This window comes from Camelus dromedarius, chromosome 11, assembly GCF_036321535.1.
Source record: "Camelus dromedarius isolate mCamDro1 chromosome 11, mCamDro1.pat, whole genome shotgun sequence".
Lineage (NCBI taxonomy): Eukaryota > Metazoa > Chordata > Mammalia > Artiodactyla > Camelidae > Camelus > Camelus dromedarius.
In genome coordinates, this window is record NC_087446.1 from 57707057 (window position 1) to 57724578 (window position 17522).

The 17522-nt window shown below is 35.3% G+C and overlaps 1 protein-coding gene across 1 annotated transcript; it reads right to left on the bottom strand.

Annotated features, from left to right (window-relative positions):
- Positions 1-11722: 11722 nt before the first annotated feature.
- LOC116156320 (olfactory receptor 6C3-like) lies at positions 11723-12918 on the bottom strand. The gene has a single exon (XM_064491276.1). The coding sequence runs from the start codon at positions 12916-12918 to the stop codon at positions 11983-11985; it is 936 nt and encodes a 311-aa protein (XP_064347346.1). The 3' UTR covers positions 11723-11982.
- Between the last annotated feature and the right edge of the window lie 4604 nt (positions 12919-17522).

Sequence of the window (17522 nt, forward strand, 5' to 3'; positions counted from 1 at the left end):
TGATGCCCCATCACCTTCAACCAGGGGATTATACATACTGGAACAGGCATGACTTAAAGAACTGTCTCCAACCTGGATGGAAGGACCCTTTATCAGGTACTCTTAACCAGACCATGCACAGTGAAACCTAAAGGAAATTGACTTTTGGATTAATTTCCAGTCAGAAAGAGCCCTTGCACTGGCCTACAGAGTAGTGCTCACCTTAAAACAATGCTCAAATGGAGAAGAAGCTACCAGGCCACGATGAGAAGACGACAACATCTGAGGTAGACAGTTGACCGAAGACACCAGACCAGGCCTGTTTACCAATTACTTTGATAATTGTTCATACCTTTGATTATGAACTAATCCAACTGTTAGGTTTATGGTAAATTACCTATATCTAGTACTTCTGTGTTACCTTGGCGGGTTTCCCTACTCCAAGGCTCTCACAAGATAGCCCTCAGAAAATTTATTCTAAAAAGAAATTATAGTTCTGTTTAGGCCACTGTTGACATTACAAGGTGGGAGACCTCACCTGGCCAATTAATAATACCTGCTCTGAGCCTGACCATGAATATGAATTTTCTTATAAGATCACTCAAGCTCAATCAGAAACACAAGGAAAATTTTAACCCAAAAAGGTAACTTCTCGACTATTAAATTCTTACTCGTGACTTTATTAACATTACTAGCTGTATTATTGATACCCTGTCTATTTTATAAGATTGTTCTCTCTTACATTTTCCAGTGTGTAACTAGGCCTCCAACAAGATTGATGATGGCTAAACATCTTGAGGAAAACGATAAAATTTATAAATTTATAACTGCATAGAATAATTTTAATAGTGTGATTCTAGGTATGGGAATGAGCAACAAGGGGTAAACATTTCCTGGATCATAATACACTAGTAAGACAGGTGATCCAGAGAATTTTTAGTATCAACAGGCCTGATCCAAAAACTAGCACTTTGAGTGGCATGTCAACAGATACTTCACCAGATATAGGAATGAGCCTTCCTAGCACCATGAGACAAAATTGGTCATGAAATGTCTCCCAAAATATTGGTCGAATTTAGGACCAAGGGGGAGCACTGTCAACTAAAATACTGCAATCATATCAGTAAACAAAGAATGCTGAAACCAAGTCATCAGCGGCTGCCACCACCCCCCAGTGAGAACAGGCCTGCAGCCCAGCCTCTGCAGCCACTCACAATGGTGCAACTCTGAGGGGACTCAGAATAAGAAAGGACAGGATACTGGCCCTAGATAGCCAGATGCTTGTCAAAGGAATGAGTTAAATGAGCCCACATGTTTCCTTCCTCCCATACATAGAAAAGCACTAAATTCTTTAACTTGAGATGTCTGGTTTTCTTTAGATACCAAGCACTCTTTTATTGTTCAAAATACCTGGTCTTTGTTGTAAAGCTCCTATATATCCAACCTCCTCCCCCACCTCTTCAGAGCAGTCCCTCAGAGCAATCTGAGGGGCTGTCATCCCGGCTCGAGTCCTCTTGCCAAATAAAACATAACTCTCAAAAAATAAATGAATGAATGAATGAATTAATTAATTAATTAATTAAAAAAATAAACTGAGATTTTTACCATATGTCAGTGTCTGTTTCAAATATAATGTTTCTTTATAAAATCCCTATTTGACTGAGTGGAAACAGGTTAAAATGATTTTTAAAAATCCTATCCAAATCACAGAACCTAAATGGGAAGAGCAGGGATTTTAACCTCGGTTTTTCTAAAACCTAGGAATACTGGAATACAAATGCTACCTGTTTACTTCTTAAAAGCCTCCCCCTAAATGACTCCCTTCCCAATGGGAAACACCTTGTCTTTTCTTCCACTCCAATAAAAGCATCTGATTTCCTAATTTTTGTCACCCAAATTCCTGTAATATTATTTACTAGTGTAATATAGAAAAGCCAGATGTGTCAGGAAAAAGGTCACTCAAATGGGTATGTCTCCCAAATCTGAAAGTCATTGGAGTTAAATCTTTAACAACGTGACAGCTTTCTGAGTTTCCACTCTCACGGTCACTTTCCCAACCTCCTGCTCCTCCTCTGAAGCCACAGATAATGGATTTATTGCCATGACTTCCTCAGACTTAGCGAGTCCAAGGGAGAAAGGATGTAGACTAGACACTGAGTTTTGGATCTGCATTATGGGTCAAGGACACCAAACTGTACAAATGTCTAAAATAAAATGTTACCCTCCATCAAACATTTTTTCTCCAAAATTTCTCACATCTAAGTGATATTAGTATTCTCTCACTCTATATATATTCTACTATCTCATATATTTTTATATTTTGCCTTTTATCTACATCAGGATTCACTTAATAGAAGTTCTATTTTGTCAGCACATTAGAGTAATCATGAAATAGCAATGAAAACCTTTGATTTTGTCTTCCTAAATAACAGTAGTAATAATAATGCATTTATTTTAAAAAGAAACTAAGTTTCCTCAATAAATTTCCTCAGTACATTTTCATATCAGTAATTCTGTGAATTCGCATTACATGGTCAAGTTTACATTCCAATGTCAGGAGAGAATTTTCTACAATAGAATGTTTAATTTCAAGATACACGTTTGTTGATTTCTGGTATGTGATACATCGTAATACTATGAAATTTCTCAACTTTGTTTTCTTCCCTTACATACGTGAGCTTTCTTTTCACTTACTTCACTTTCTAGCAAAAAAGTATTGCTGCTTTCAAATTAAGGAAAATTCCAGTTGAAATGGATGGTGGCCAAGGCTACTGCGAGAGCATGTGAAGTTCACAAGAAAATGAACTTATTCTTTCACTATTCCTCAGAGACTAGAGAAAAAGTCTTAACAGCACTTAGAAGAAAAACAGACATTATAAATACATATTCTGTGAATAAATTTATGGCCATTCAAGAATGATAGATACTTACAAATGTAAAATTCATTGTTCTCAATGAACAATCTTCTGGGATTAATAGCTGTGTGTGACTCTTTGATCTGTAAACCATTTCTGGGATGTTTCTGGTAAAGTAATCAATGCTATATCTAAGTCAGTAAGACATCCTTTCAGACTTTCCTTCCTAACTATTCATTCACATTTTTTCCTAGTCCTATGTGATTTATGATAACAAGCTTCATATTCCTTTCTATTCCTTCCTTTTTAATGAATTCTCATATCTTGGAAATCTCATCATTGAATCAAGCTTGTAGCTCACTGCAAGTGAAAATTAACCTATTCAGCAAGCAAATGCTTGCCCTTGTGTTAAATAAAACAACTAGAAATGATTTTCAGGAAACTTCTGCCATTCCACAGTAAATCATAACTATGGCTTCATAATAAATCATAATGATGGCTTCACAATAAATCATAAGGAGAAAAGAAACAGCATTCTACAAATTGTTCAATTTAAAAAGCAACTATATTTCAATGTCTGTCAAAGATCAAGAGATTGTCTTTTCTTATTTTATATAAATTGTGAGAAGCTCCCTAAATTCCACAATATAACTGGAAACTTAGATTATCTTCCCACATTCTCTATGTGTACTGAATTTTCTCTTCTTATGTTAAAACTCCTAAGAAGCCATAAGTGAGCTTGTGAACACATATATCCTCAATACAATCTTCACCCTCAACATTACTATACAGTTTTCCAATTCTCTGTCTTTCCCCTGACGATCTTTTTCTTGGTGTTAGGTCTGTATGCTAGGTTAACTTGTCAGTGACTAGAACAGAGTGTTGGATTATTTTGATATTTTGGGTTTGGTTTTATAACAACCCTAATTTTTTTTTCTAGAATGATTTATTCTACTTCTGACTCTGTTTGCTGAGTAAGAACTCATCATGTAAGAACTTCATTATGACAGCATGAAAAAAAATTTCAGAAGAATCAATTTAGAGTATTTTCAAATTATTACTTTAAGATTATCTTCGAATAATCTTGTAATTTAGAATTCTGTTTCTCTGAGTCTTCTGGAAAAAAAAAATGACCTTGCTTTTTGCCTAATGGGAAGGGGGAGGCAGATCAAGTCAGTGAGATCAAAGTACCAACCAGTATGAATAAGAATAACGAAAGAAAAAGTGTTGTAACCTAAATCACTCTCAAAATCCATAGGTTTTCAAAGAGATGTTCTCTTTCTCTCCTGATTGTCTCAGTTTGTAAATAGTATCTATAATTGAAGATAATGTATAACTTCAAAAGGAAAAGCAATTCTCATATGAATTATGGCATCAGGACTTAATTTTAATTTATAATGTGTGTGATTATTGGGACAGCCTGCAGGCTTTGCATTCCAAGAGAAATGGATTAAAAATACAACTCTCCCTGAGTTTTAGGTTTGTTTTTTGGTTTTGGGGGGATTTTTTTTTTCCATCGTGAAAATGAGAATATTTCACAGAACTATTGTGAGAGCTAATTTAATTATAAAGTAAAATTAAATTATATAAAAATTTTATAGCACATACTCCCACACAGTAAACCCATTATCTTCTTTATTCCTAAAAATAAAGTCAATTATCACATTAGAGGCAGATAGTTCCACTATAAAATGATAATAAGGATTTTTGAAGAAACTCATCTGAGAGACAATGCTAAGGTTTTACATACTTATCTCATCTACTCATTATGATAACACTGTTACATTTGAAGAAACTTTGACACTGAGAGGTTAAATAACATAAACAAGATCATGCAGCTAGTTATGGTGAAACTGGAATTCTAAACTCTTCCTGCCTGAAACTGAATCACATGCTGCTTATCAAACCTACATGCAATTAGGAGGCTGAAACTCACAGATTAATTCTCTGAAAATTAATAAAGAAATCAATTACTATGACAAACAGGAAATAAACATGCTCAATTTTCATAATGCAGAAAGGAATAACAACCTCACATTATTTGAGTCAATTTGATGAAAAATTAAGCTAAGAATTAATAAATCAGAGCTAAGGAAAGCAAAGTTTTCACTGGCTTTAACTTCATAATCTTACCTCTATTTGTACAGAGACATCATAGCAGCTGGTTGAAATTACTTTTAAAAAATACTGTCAAGTATTTCAGTTTTAGGTTAAGAAATCTAGCATTTCTAAAAATCACAGTTTATCAATACATTTGGAATTATTTTATTTCTGTGGCTAATTTTCTTTGATACGTTTTCCATTATAGCCATGGGAGCAAAAATAGGGAAGAGAAGGAAGTTATGCGGTTACTTTGAGCCTTTCTGGACATGATTTCTGCAAGGATTATAACCTGCATAAGCCACGTGTTATTTTATCCACCCTGTATGCCCAGGCTCATGGGAAATACTCCAGTGAACTCAGTCTGTCAACAGGGGCCAAGAGGAAAACACACTAAGGATTATAAACATGATATCAACATTTGTACCAACATTGAAACAAGAAACTTGGGGGACAATGTCCATTGAGACAAGAGGGTGTGAGAAATAGGCCAGAAGCATATGGAATATTTGCATACTATCTATGAGGAAATAGCTAAACATGGAAATGTTTTAGAAGAGGTTTCCTGAAATTCCTAAACCAAGATTTCTCTGAGAATAGATCTTTTTTTTTTCCTTGCTGACTAAAATCCTAGGATGAGTGAATCTCATGTATAAATATTATATTTTGTTTTCTCATATAAAAAATGTCTCTATAAAAGCGGCTCTTTGATAAAGGGTCAATTTTTGAAGAAGACCTAAAAATTCCTAATGACTATGCACCTAACAGCAGATAATCAAACTATGTGAGGTATAAAATAATAGAATTACAAAAAGAAATAGATGAATACACTACTACAGTTGCAGAAGTCAACATTCATCCATCAGAAATGAACATACCCAGCAGCAACTAGAAAATTAGTTAAGGACATTGATAAACTCAGCAATGTCATCAATCAACTAACTGGTTAAAATTGACATCTATAGGGTACTTCACCCAGTAACAGCAAAATTCACATTTTTCTCAAGCACACATGGAATATTTACCAAGAGAGACTGCATTTTGGGCCATCAAACACACCAAACAAAATTTTAAAATAGAAATAATACAATGTCTGCTCCCAACTGCAATGGAATTAAGCGATAAATCAAGAACAAAAACATAACTAGAAAATCCCCAAATACATGGAAATTAAACAACATGCTTCTAAATAATACGTGGAACAAATAAGTAGTGTCAGAATAAATTTTAAAATATTTTGAAGTAAGTAAAAGTGGAAACACAGCTTGTCAAAATTTGTGGGATACAGTAAAAACAGTGCTTAAAGATAAATTTATAACATGGAATAAACATATTAGAACATACAAATAATCTAAAATTAATCATCTAAATTACCACCTCAGGAAACTAGAAAAAGAACAGGAAACTAGAAAAAGGTAAGCAGATAACATAGGATAAAACCTTTATGATCTTGGGGATAGCAATGACTTCTTAGAAACAACACCAAAGGGTGTCATCCACAAAATAAACAGTGGATAAAATGAACTTCATTGAAATTTAAAACTCCTGCTGTGAAAGGGAATGACAAGAGAATTGTAAGAAGAGCCACAGAAGTATTGTAAAAAGAAACATCTCATAAAGAACTATTATCGAAAATATGCAAAGAATTCTTAAAACTCATCAATAAAATAACAAAACACCCCAAATAACAAAGGAGCAAAAGATCTTAGCAGACACTTACCCAAGGAAGATATACAGATGGCAAATAAGCATATGAAAAGATGTCCATGAATCCTATCTACAATAAGGAAAGACATGGAAACAACCCAAATGTCCATCAACAGATAACTGGAAAAACAAGAAGTGGTACATATACACAATGGAACACTACGCAGTCATAAAAAAGAATGTAATAATGCCACTTGCAGCAACATGGATGGCCCTGGAGACTGTCATTTTAACAGAAGTGGGTTGGAAACAGAAAGAAAAATGCCATATGATATCACTTATATGTAGAAAAGAAGGAGGAGGAGAAGAAAAAGATGATGACAAATGAACTAATGATTTACAATTTAGATGATTGATTTCTTGAATATGTGTAAGCACATTTGAGTGTCCTCTGTGACTGAATTACTGCATTGTGTTGATTCTTACTTTGTGGTTGGCTTTATTCCTTTGATAACTAGTTAAGTTTGAAAAGCTAAAGCTCTAATCTGTTCTTAGAAGCAATGATCAGTACATATATGTAAACTAAAAAAATATGTGCAGTATACTGTATATATGTATTTACATGCAATGTAATGTATATGTGCAGTCAAACTGTAATAATTCTACCTAATAAAACTGGAAGAAAAAAAAAAAGATGTCCATGAGTCATCAGGGAAATGCAAGTTAAAACAAGGAGACTACACTGCCCACCTATCAGAACAGCCAAATCTATTCTAAAACTGACAACATCCAGTGCTGATGGGGATGTGGTACAACAGGCAGTCTCATTCACTACTAACAGGAATGCAACATGGGAAAGCCACTTTGGAAGGCAATTTGGCAGTTTCTTCCAAAAGTAAGCACACTCGCCCTTCAATCCAGCAGCCTTGCTGCTTGGTATTTACTCAAGGGAGTTAAAGACAAGTCCTCACAAAAACAGTGGAACTATTCTTCTCACAGCTTTGTCAATGCTTCTTTGTGCTCCACCAATGTGCTTTATCCTGTCTCTTGGATTCTGCAGCACTGCTAAAGGTATTTTCTCCTATGGACCGTTATTAAATTGGTGTTTCTGTTGGAATATGAAGGCTGGGGGTTGGAGCCCCCTATTCTCCCACCTTGCTGATGTCACTCTTCCACTATATTATTTTGTTTTCAGGAACACTTAATAGCTACCAAAACTAACCATATGCCAGATCATAAACTGGTTCATAATTCAAGCATCAAAAATGTCAAAGAATTGAAAAAATTTCTGACTAAAAAATTACTTAGTTAAAAATCAGTATCACTCCTAAGTAAAAAGGAATTCACAGAAAATATTCTGAGTATAGGAGCATGATTAGGGTTTCTGGGTATCAGATAATAATCGATTTTTGTTCTTTTTGTTGGTTCCGTTTACATTTTTTGATATAAAATTAAATTTGTTAAACATGTATTATCTCTGGACTCTACTTGATGGCACATAACTTAAGTAAAGAGCCAAAGACAATACTGCCAAGGCAATCTTGAAGAAAAGGGGAGGGCAAATTACATTACCAGACAGAGCTGAGACAGTGCCTTAGCTGTCCATGGACAGTCAAATAGTCAATGGGACTGAGGCATCTCAGTACACCATAGTAAGAGGTATTTCATATCAGCTTTAGATTGTCAGCAATGTTAATATTTATTATTTATTAATGTAGTTCTCTACTGTAAAGTTTTCCAATGTAAAGCTACCTTCTCCCCTGAGAAATTAAAAATTACACTGTAGTGCAGGGATATTTTGACTGTATAAATATTATATTGCCTAAGAAACTTTTATCTATTATAATCATTCCTTATTATTTGTTCTCTAACCTATTTATTGATGGCAATATATAATAGTATAACATTAAAACAAAGGTGATTTTTCTAAATCCATTACACTTTCTACATTTATTAGAATTTTACCATAAAGAAAAGCATTTTATTCTCTAATCCTAGTATCAATTTATGCACTTTTTATAGTGTTTTTCTACATAATGTGTTATTGTCTATTTTTATGATTATTCAGTTCATTGCTCCAAATGTCTTGATATTGTCAGTGAGAACAACTTCTAAGTGAATCCTTATCTTTTGACATGTGGCTACATTTTCAGAGCACTTATATTTTGGAACGATAAGATACTTCAGCTCTTCTTGTCGCTTCAATGTTAAGTCCTGGAATCCACCTGGAGTCAACCATTTCTCCAGTTCTCAGAAGTTATTTTCAGCGAGAAATAGTACTCTGAGTTCAAGATCTGGATGCTTTGTGTGGTTCTTCCTATTGAGTTATCATTATTCCCTGGAGCTTGCAGGAAATAGAGAAAGGAAATATATTCGGAAAAGGAATGGACTCACAACATTCTTATTCCAGTCCAATAACACAGGATTTTTCACTTCCTCTCTTATACCACATTGTGTCTCTTTCTCTGCAGTGAGAAACCTGGCTCCAACAAACCCATTCTCCTGTCAGTTACTCAATTCTACAACACATACAGTTTCTGAATTCTGACACTACAATTATAAAAAGAAACCTACTAAAACAGGTCATTCTTCTTTGCAAACCTTGTCTTACTGATGGTCTGTTCAAAATGCTATCTTGGAAACCTACTTGTATCAATTTTTTGTTCTTCACCCAACAAGCTCATGTTTATTTTAAAATTATATTCACTTGTGTGTTTTCAATGTTAAGGTTTTTCCCCATTTTTGACCATTTAATTTCATCTTTGAAATATGTGAAACAATGAGAATATCTCAAAAGTTAATACTATGCAAATAGGTATACTGAGAATTGTGTCTCTTACTTTATTTTACTCTAATAATCTCTCTCTCTTTTCCTACCTCAGTACCTGTTTTCACTATACAAGCCTTATACTACATTTTATCTGTATGCTTAAACCTCTCATACTGGCCTTGTTTCTCAAGATCTCTTGATCATTACTGCATGCCTGTTTCCCACATGAAATTTAGTGCTGGTTTTAGTATTAGTGCTCTTCCACCTTGGCAAATGACCCAGCAATTCCAGTGCTATTTAAAGTCTCAGTGACAAAGAGGATGCTATAAGGCACTTCCGCTTTCCCACAGGTGGAGATTCAAACTGCAAACTTTGATTATGGAAAAATCTTTTACATATAAACATTCTCCTTTGAAACAACAAACCTGAGCTTGCCACTGGGTCTTAGTAGAGACTAAAGGCCAAACCACAGAGCATCAACTGACCATTACATTAGAGTTCCCATAGTCAACAGAGTGTTACTGGACTTTCTAATTTATAAACTTGGTAATTTATAGCAGCGATCTATCATCAAAGGGAGATAGTACTTGGGAGCTCAGACTTGAGCAGGTCCAGAAGGCAGAAGTAAAGCTTAGAAACAGATGACTCAGACGTCTTCAAAACCGATTTCTCCTGCATTACATCCTCTTCCTCTGTCCATACGTACGGCACTATTGAGAGTACCTAATAACTAGCTGACCAACGTACAAAGATATGCACCTGGTGACAGACGTTCTGCTCAATAGGCTAGCATCCACTCATAAGTAAATGACTGATAGAGAAAATACATGCCATGTAAACAACATAGATTTTTAAGTGCTGGTAGAGCTATAGCAGTATTAGTCAAGGTAAATGTTACAGAAAAAAGTACACTTCACATGGAGAGGAATTAATGGTTTTTCTTAATGATAAAAAGTTATGTCCAATAAAAAGTAACAACTCCAACTTGCGTCTGCATAAAAACAGAGTTAATATTTTTAAAAATAAAAACATTGCTACAATGGGAAAAAATAACTACAAAGAGAACAAAAGAACTACAGAGACGCTTTGGAAGATTTAAAGAACTCATTAATAACACAAACAGTAGAAGTAGATATTTAAATCACGTGATTAATGGACTCAAATAGGCGAGCGGACTCAAATAGAACACTGCACTCACCATTACATATAATTTTCCAATTCACAAGAAGTGTTTACAAAACTCTGGCCATATTCTAGGCTATGAAGTGAAGCTCAAGTAATTTACAATGATTTAATTTAAAGAAAGTATGTTTTATAATAGTATAAGAGGATCCTTTTGAAAATCGTACAACCAGCAGACCGATTTCTAGTAGTCTGAGGCAAACAACACTCAGTGGCCTCTCCCTCAGCGTAAGGAAGAAATGTGGAGCACGTGCCCCACATCTGGGCTCTTCAGGGCCTGCTGGAGGACTGCTGTCTCTCTAGCCCATCTTGGGGCCCTTATGGTACCTCACATGCTCTAGATGCCCAGAGGCTGCTGAGAACAAAAAGAGCTGTGTGACTTCTTCAAGCAACTGAGTTACAGCAGACAGAAACAGAGCAAGAGATTATAGGTTACTGCTGCATAAAATGGGCAAAAATCTTCCGATTAGAAATCTCCAAACACAAATCTGAGAAGACACATCCTCACAAAAGATTTGAGCAGTCCCCAGAATTTCTAGTGGACAGAATGGGGAAGGTCTTGCCTTTACAAATCCAGTCTAAAAAAACTGAGAGATGTGGCTGTTTTGTCAAATTGCAAGCAACAACAACACGTTATAAGAAACATAAAGAAACAGGTGAAAGGGGAAAATGTCCCAATGAAACAAATGAATAAATTTCTAAAAACAGACCCTAAAGGAATGGAGATGGATGAACACCTGACAAAGAAATCAAAATAACTTATAAAGATGGTCCTTGAGTTCAGGAAAGTGCCAGTGTTTAAGTTTTATTGCATTTCTTTTGAATTTTCTAATATAACTATTTTCTAAAAATGATAGAAAACAGAAAATATAGAAATTATATAAATATAACATAATATCATGAACAACATTTATCATGAAAATATGCACCAAATTTCACAAAGTATAAATGTCTCCATTTAATGTGTAATAGAATAGTACATATTATTTCTTTGGACTGAAGTTAATATATAATAATATGAACATCTAGATTCTTTACACCTCAAGAAATTATCACTGTTCATCTTCAAAATACACAACAAATTAGACATTAATTCTGGAACTCTATATTTGAAGTACAATGTGAAATCATAGGATCCTTTTAGGGACTGATATTTAAGAGAATTAAAATTATTTTCTACCTCCTGCTGTAAAGTATGACTTAAAGAAATACATTTCATCCCCAGAAAATTCTGTAGGAGAAATATATTTTTAAATGTCAATAAACAATGCACTGGGGAAACTTAAGGCACGGAAGTGGAAGAAATGGATTGGGAAAATACATTAACTGTACCGTGGGCATAAAGCAACTAAAGAGACTATAAATAGCAAGCATAGTTGTATGACATTCAGAAATTCCAAGATTTAACGTAATAGCTCTTCAGAGTGTCCTTTATTTTTGTCAAAAAATTCATTTCTTGGCAGAAAATATTACTTTATAGACCTTGTCTTTGAAGGCTTGTTTTACTTGCTGGTTTCTCAGGGTGTAAATGAAGGGGTTGAGCATGGGGGCAACAGACGTGTTGAGAACAGCTACCCCTTTAGTGACAGATGCCTCTTCTTTGGCCGAGGGATTAGCATACATGAATATACAGCTTGCATAAGAGATGGAAATGACAATCATGTGAGAGGAACACGTGGAGAAAGCCTTTTTCCTCTGACTGGCAGATGGGATTCTCAAAATAGTCCTGATGATGTACATATAAGACAAAATCACTAATGCCAAGGTGAACAGCAAACTAACCAAAGCAAAATAAAATCCCATTACTTCTAGGAACCACGTATCTGAGCAAGATAATTGCAAAAGGGGAAAATAGTCACATGCAAAGTGATCAATGACATTGGAGGCACAGAAATCCAGCTGGAGGAGAAGCACAACGGGTGGGAAAATGGTCAGAAAGCCACCCAGCCATGCACACAGCACAAGCAGGCTGCAGACCTTCCTGCTTATGATGGCTGTGTAATGAAGGGGCTTGCAGATGGCAACGTAGCGGTCGTAGGACATGGCAGTTAGAAGATAAAACTCTGTCACCCCCATAAAAACAAAGAAAAATAGCTGAGCTGCACAACTGTTATAAGAAATAGTCTTATCTCTGGTGATAATTGTCCCCAGAAACCTAGGGATACATACAGTGGTAAAGGAGACTTCTAGGAAAGAGAAGTTTCGGAGGAAGAAATACATTGGTGTCTGTAGATGGGAGTCCAGCAAAGTCAGGGTGATGATAGTGAGGTTTCCAGTGACACTTAATACATATGTGATAAACAAAAAGAGGAAAATCACAATCTGAAGGTCAGGATCATCAGAAAGGCCTAGGAGGACAAACTCTGTGATCCCTGTGTGGTTCATTTCCCTCTCTCTTTCTCATTTTTCCTTCTTTAAGACATTTAGGTGGAAAGTGTATTAAAGGGAAGACATGAGGATATAATTCATCATGATCAATATCATCATCATTGATACAATTCTAAAACATTTTCTAGAATCCATGCTGATGTTATTTTCCCTTGACTATTTTATTTGCATTATATCTTAATACATATTTGTGAGTCCTGCTTTATTTACTCGTTCTCTTATTTAAATCTAGTAGAAGTTAGGAAATCTTCATAAAGTAAGTCACATTATTGAGAGGTGGCAAATTCAATCAATACTTTTTGCTTTGTCCAATTTATGCAAATCATTGCATTTTTCTCAAAACAATCATATAAAATACACATTTTTCCTTTTTTATGTGATGTATTTATTAGAAGATACTACCAGTTAAAGACAGGAATAGATGATCTCAATTCCATTAAAAGATACAAATAAAAGTAGATTACTAAGGCATCAACCCATTACTTTTTATGATGTAAGAACTCAATGAATGATTTTCTTAGGATATAAAATAAACTTAAAATGTTTATTTACTACATAACTTAATTACTCATTTTATTTCAATACTAATATTTCTTGATGTAGCTTTTCAGATAAAATGAAAACACTGCATACATATTATAGAGTAATATATGTATGTATTTAGTAAAAAATAGAATAAATAATCTAACATTTATTTAACAGAGAATATATTACCTTATCACTTGATGATTTTTTTATAATTTCATAGAAATCATTAATGTTTGACATCTTCTATAACTTGCAAGAAATGTATATATGGAAACATTTTTATTTTTGAGCTTAAAGGGATATGCAGTATTTATTCATTTTTCATTTGGCACTGAAGCACAAATTGAAAAATAACTACTTGCCTCAGATCATAGCAGCTCTGTCACCCAGGTTGTAGCCCAGTGCATTTTCTGTCTGGACATTCTTCATTCACAGCTATTAAGCTTTATGAAAAAATGATTTACTGACTTGGAGTTCTGCCTCACATTTATTTTCACATGTGACACCCTATCCATAAGGATATTCCAGAAATGTGTAGGAAAACCTCTCCTTCATCCTAACCTATTCAGTTCATCCCCAGCTGAGCTGGATACACCATTCTCTGTATTTGGATTGCTAAAATCACGTCAGCTATCTTCTACATATTTCAGACAGCCACAGTTCTGCTGTGCATAATAGACTGGAACATCACTGCTTCTCTGCCAGACACTAGCAAAGTCATATTAATTAAGTTTGATTAAACTTTCTCTATTTTATGAACACTCAAGGGAAATAGTTTAGGAAATAAAAATGGAATGTCAGAAACCTTAAGAAGATCTGGAAATATACTATAGTCCTCTTCAATAATGTTGCTCTAGAAGTTTAAGAAAGTCATATTTAAAGAGAGAACTGACAGGGATATGACACTATTGGGTATTATGAGTACAGATTCTTAAATCTGGTGTCCCTCTGGTTGTACTAATAAATTTTCAAGTCTAGTTGTTTTAACCCATGAAGAGAGTCATGCATTCATCTCTTGGGAACAAGGCAAAGTCAGAGCACATCTCTGCCATAATGTAGACCATGAGGGATTTGGGGAAGTCACCCTTGGCATTTTCAGTAGCCTCCTAACTCGTCTCTGTCGTGCATCTCCCTTGAGAATGGTTACGTTCATCTTTGTATCCCATAGAGGACCTAAACGTTGACTTATACAAAATAATCACTTCCATTAACCACAAGTATTGACTATTTCAAGAATAATCAAAATAGATGTGACATCTTACAAAAACAGAACTCAGTCTAATTTGCACTTGATATACGGAGAGCATATCCAAGTAATAGACTCCCAAAGCAATTAGAATCTAACCAATAATCAACCTGTGCGGTCTGAAGTCAGCAATGATTTCATTAGACAATGAAACCCTGGTAGTCTGCATTTACACACTAGCAAGGCAGAGCTCACCTAGGATCAAATCACTACTAAAACAGATTAAAGAAGGCTGCATCATGAATGCCTGGCTTATGCAGAGGGCTGGCTGCTTCCAAATGCATTTGACAGTTTAAAGAAAGAAAACGCAACTTCAATGTATCAATTACCTCGTAACCAAAGAGATGGCACAGCCAATATGAAATCCTGTTCCTACAGTTTCCGTAACAGTAAAACTGATGTAATTCACAACCTCTCCATGTGTCTTAGGTGAATGTTAAGGTGTTGATTGGGAAAGAGTAGGGACTGAGAATCGGATTGAAGGCATCTGTGGACTCAGATGACTCGGAACATCTGAACATGGAGGCTCCACCTAGACTCCCTTGCCAACAGAAGGATCCTGCTTCTCTGCTTCATGAAATTGGTCATGCATTTCTAGAGACTCTGCAATTACCTCACTTAAAGGAGGTAATTTTTCTCACATATGCATTCACTGCTCACAGACTATTTTCAAACCTCTAGCATGTATCCAAGTCTGGCATTTTCCAGGAGATGGTAAGCCATGGAAAAGCTAAGAAGGAAGAGCCTTACATATGAAAAGTTTTACAAGTTTTTGCTAATTAAAAAAAAAAATCATTGGTGGTGATGATGAAACCAAACCAAACCAAAAGCAGCAACAACAAAGAAACATCAAAATTACCTTTGGCCTCTGAAATGCTGGGAGTCAAAATCCCTCCCACCAGAAACAAGCTTAGCACCAGAGCCCCTTATTGATTCACAGACAACATGAGTGAAACGTAAGTCCATTTTACTAAGTGAAAGAATCATTCAAAGGCTGAGCATTATAGGATTCTATGTGTGTGACAATCTGGATCAGCAAATCGATCAGGATAGAAAACAAATCAGTTGTTGCCAGGGTTGAGAGAGGGATGAAGGGTTGACTGCAATGGGGCAACATGAGGGACTTTGTGAGATGTTACAGCTCTCCTGTGTGGTTCTGTGGGGGTGGAAACATGACTCCATGCATTTTCAAACACACACAGAGCAGTAAACAGCCCACAGGAAGTGACTTTCGCTAAGTGAAAATTTTTTTAAAATATCTCCCAGGATGTTGCTGAAACTGAAGAGGAACCCATACTGTGACAAGTAAATCTTGAAAGCAGCTTTTTTGCCCCTTTCCTATTTCTGTCCCCCTTATGACCTTAAAAGAGCCTAATTACAGCAATGTGACCGCTAAGCAACTGAAACTAACTCCTGACTTACACTCTCCTCAATGCACACCACACCTTGTCTAAACTGTTGATTCTTGCCTGGATAAAAAGAAGTCAGAATGAGGAACTACGCAGTTAAAGAATGATTAGCCCTCTATTCCCAGCAGCCCCCTTAGGCAGATCACGGGGCAAGATAGCATCTGAATAGTCAGCCAGTCTGCATGTGATGGACACTGAGGCAGAACCAACCTCCTGCCTCAATGAGTCACTCAGATTCCTCCCCTCACTCAGATTCCTCCCCTCCATATTTCCTTTTAGAAACTGTCATGGCTGAGCAGAATCTTCCAAGCTGATCTCCCGACATGAGTCTACCATTTCCCCAGATTGCCAGCTTTTCTGATTAAAACCTTTCCTTTCTACTGACACTTGCCTCTCGAATTTATTGGCTTTTGAGCAGTGAGCTGCCAAACCTGAGTTTGTTAACAATCTCACTGTTTCACAAATTAATGACATGACCAATACTAAAGGGGGCACGTAAGAAATGTATTGGCCTAAGTAATTTTGGAAAACTGCTTTAACTTGATAATCTGAGGCTGATTTAAAGAAAATCACAAACACTGTAATTCTAGTGACAAATTTGCTTCTCATAGGCATATGGGTTAAAGCAATTCTAAAATTACTCTATATGTTCATTAGATTTGAATAAATAAATGTATATATTTTCATAACATGAGCAAGGCTTCTCCCTATCAGGTAAGAAGTTATACAAATGCAAATGAACAGTATCACAATAAACTCTGGACTAAAGGACTGAAGTTAGAAGTAGCATATGAACTTTTGTGTATTTTACATAAAGTTGATCCATTAATGGACCTGATATTTGCAAATGTGTCTTCTAAAATGTATTAATAAGCCCCAAATCATACAGGGGGCACTTTCCCAGAGAGAACATACACAGAGAAGAAAAAAAACTGTTATCCTTCATACACTGTCTCAGCTGAGGTTAGACGAGGTGATGCTCTGTTTTCTTTTTTCAATTGTCATACCTTAAACAAATGCCCTTTTCATGGCCTATTTAATGTCACATTTTTTACATTTTTGTGTTTTTTATTGGTGTTTTTACTGCTTAAGATGGTCTTCAAAGAACTTTCTTAAAAACGTGTATGTTCTTATAATCCATTATTGAATATACTTACATAAAAGCAGATTCTACTAAAAACTGAAAGCACATGAATTGCTATGCTCAAGAGAGATATGTTATTGTTTAAGATTGTTATTAGAAGGATTCGTTTTCAGCACTGCCCTGGTTTGCACAGTGCTCTTCAAAAAATTCATGTCCACCTGGAATCTCTAGATACGATCTTATTTGGAAATAGAGTCTTTGCAAATGTAATCAAGTTAAGACGATTTGCTCAGTTTAGTTAATTTTTGATGATTATTTTAATTAAAGTAATTTT

What these genes read in the sequence shown, in the direction of transcription:
- LOC116156320 (XM_064491276.1), bottom strand. Translation starts at nt 12,918, where the DNA reads ATGAACCACACAGGGATCACAGAGTTTGTCCTCCTAGGCCTTTCTGAT.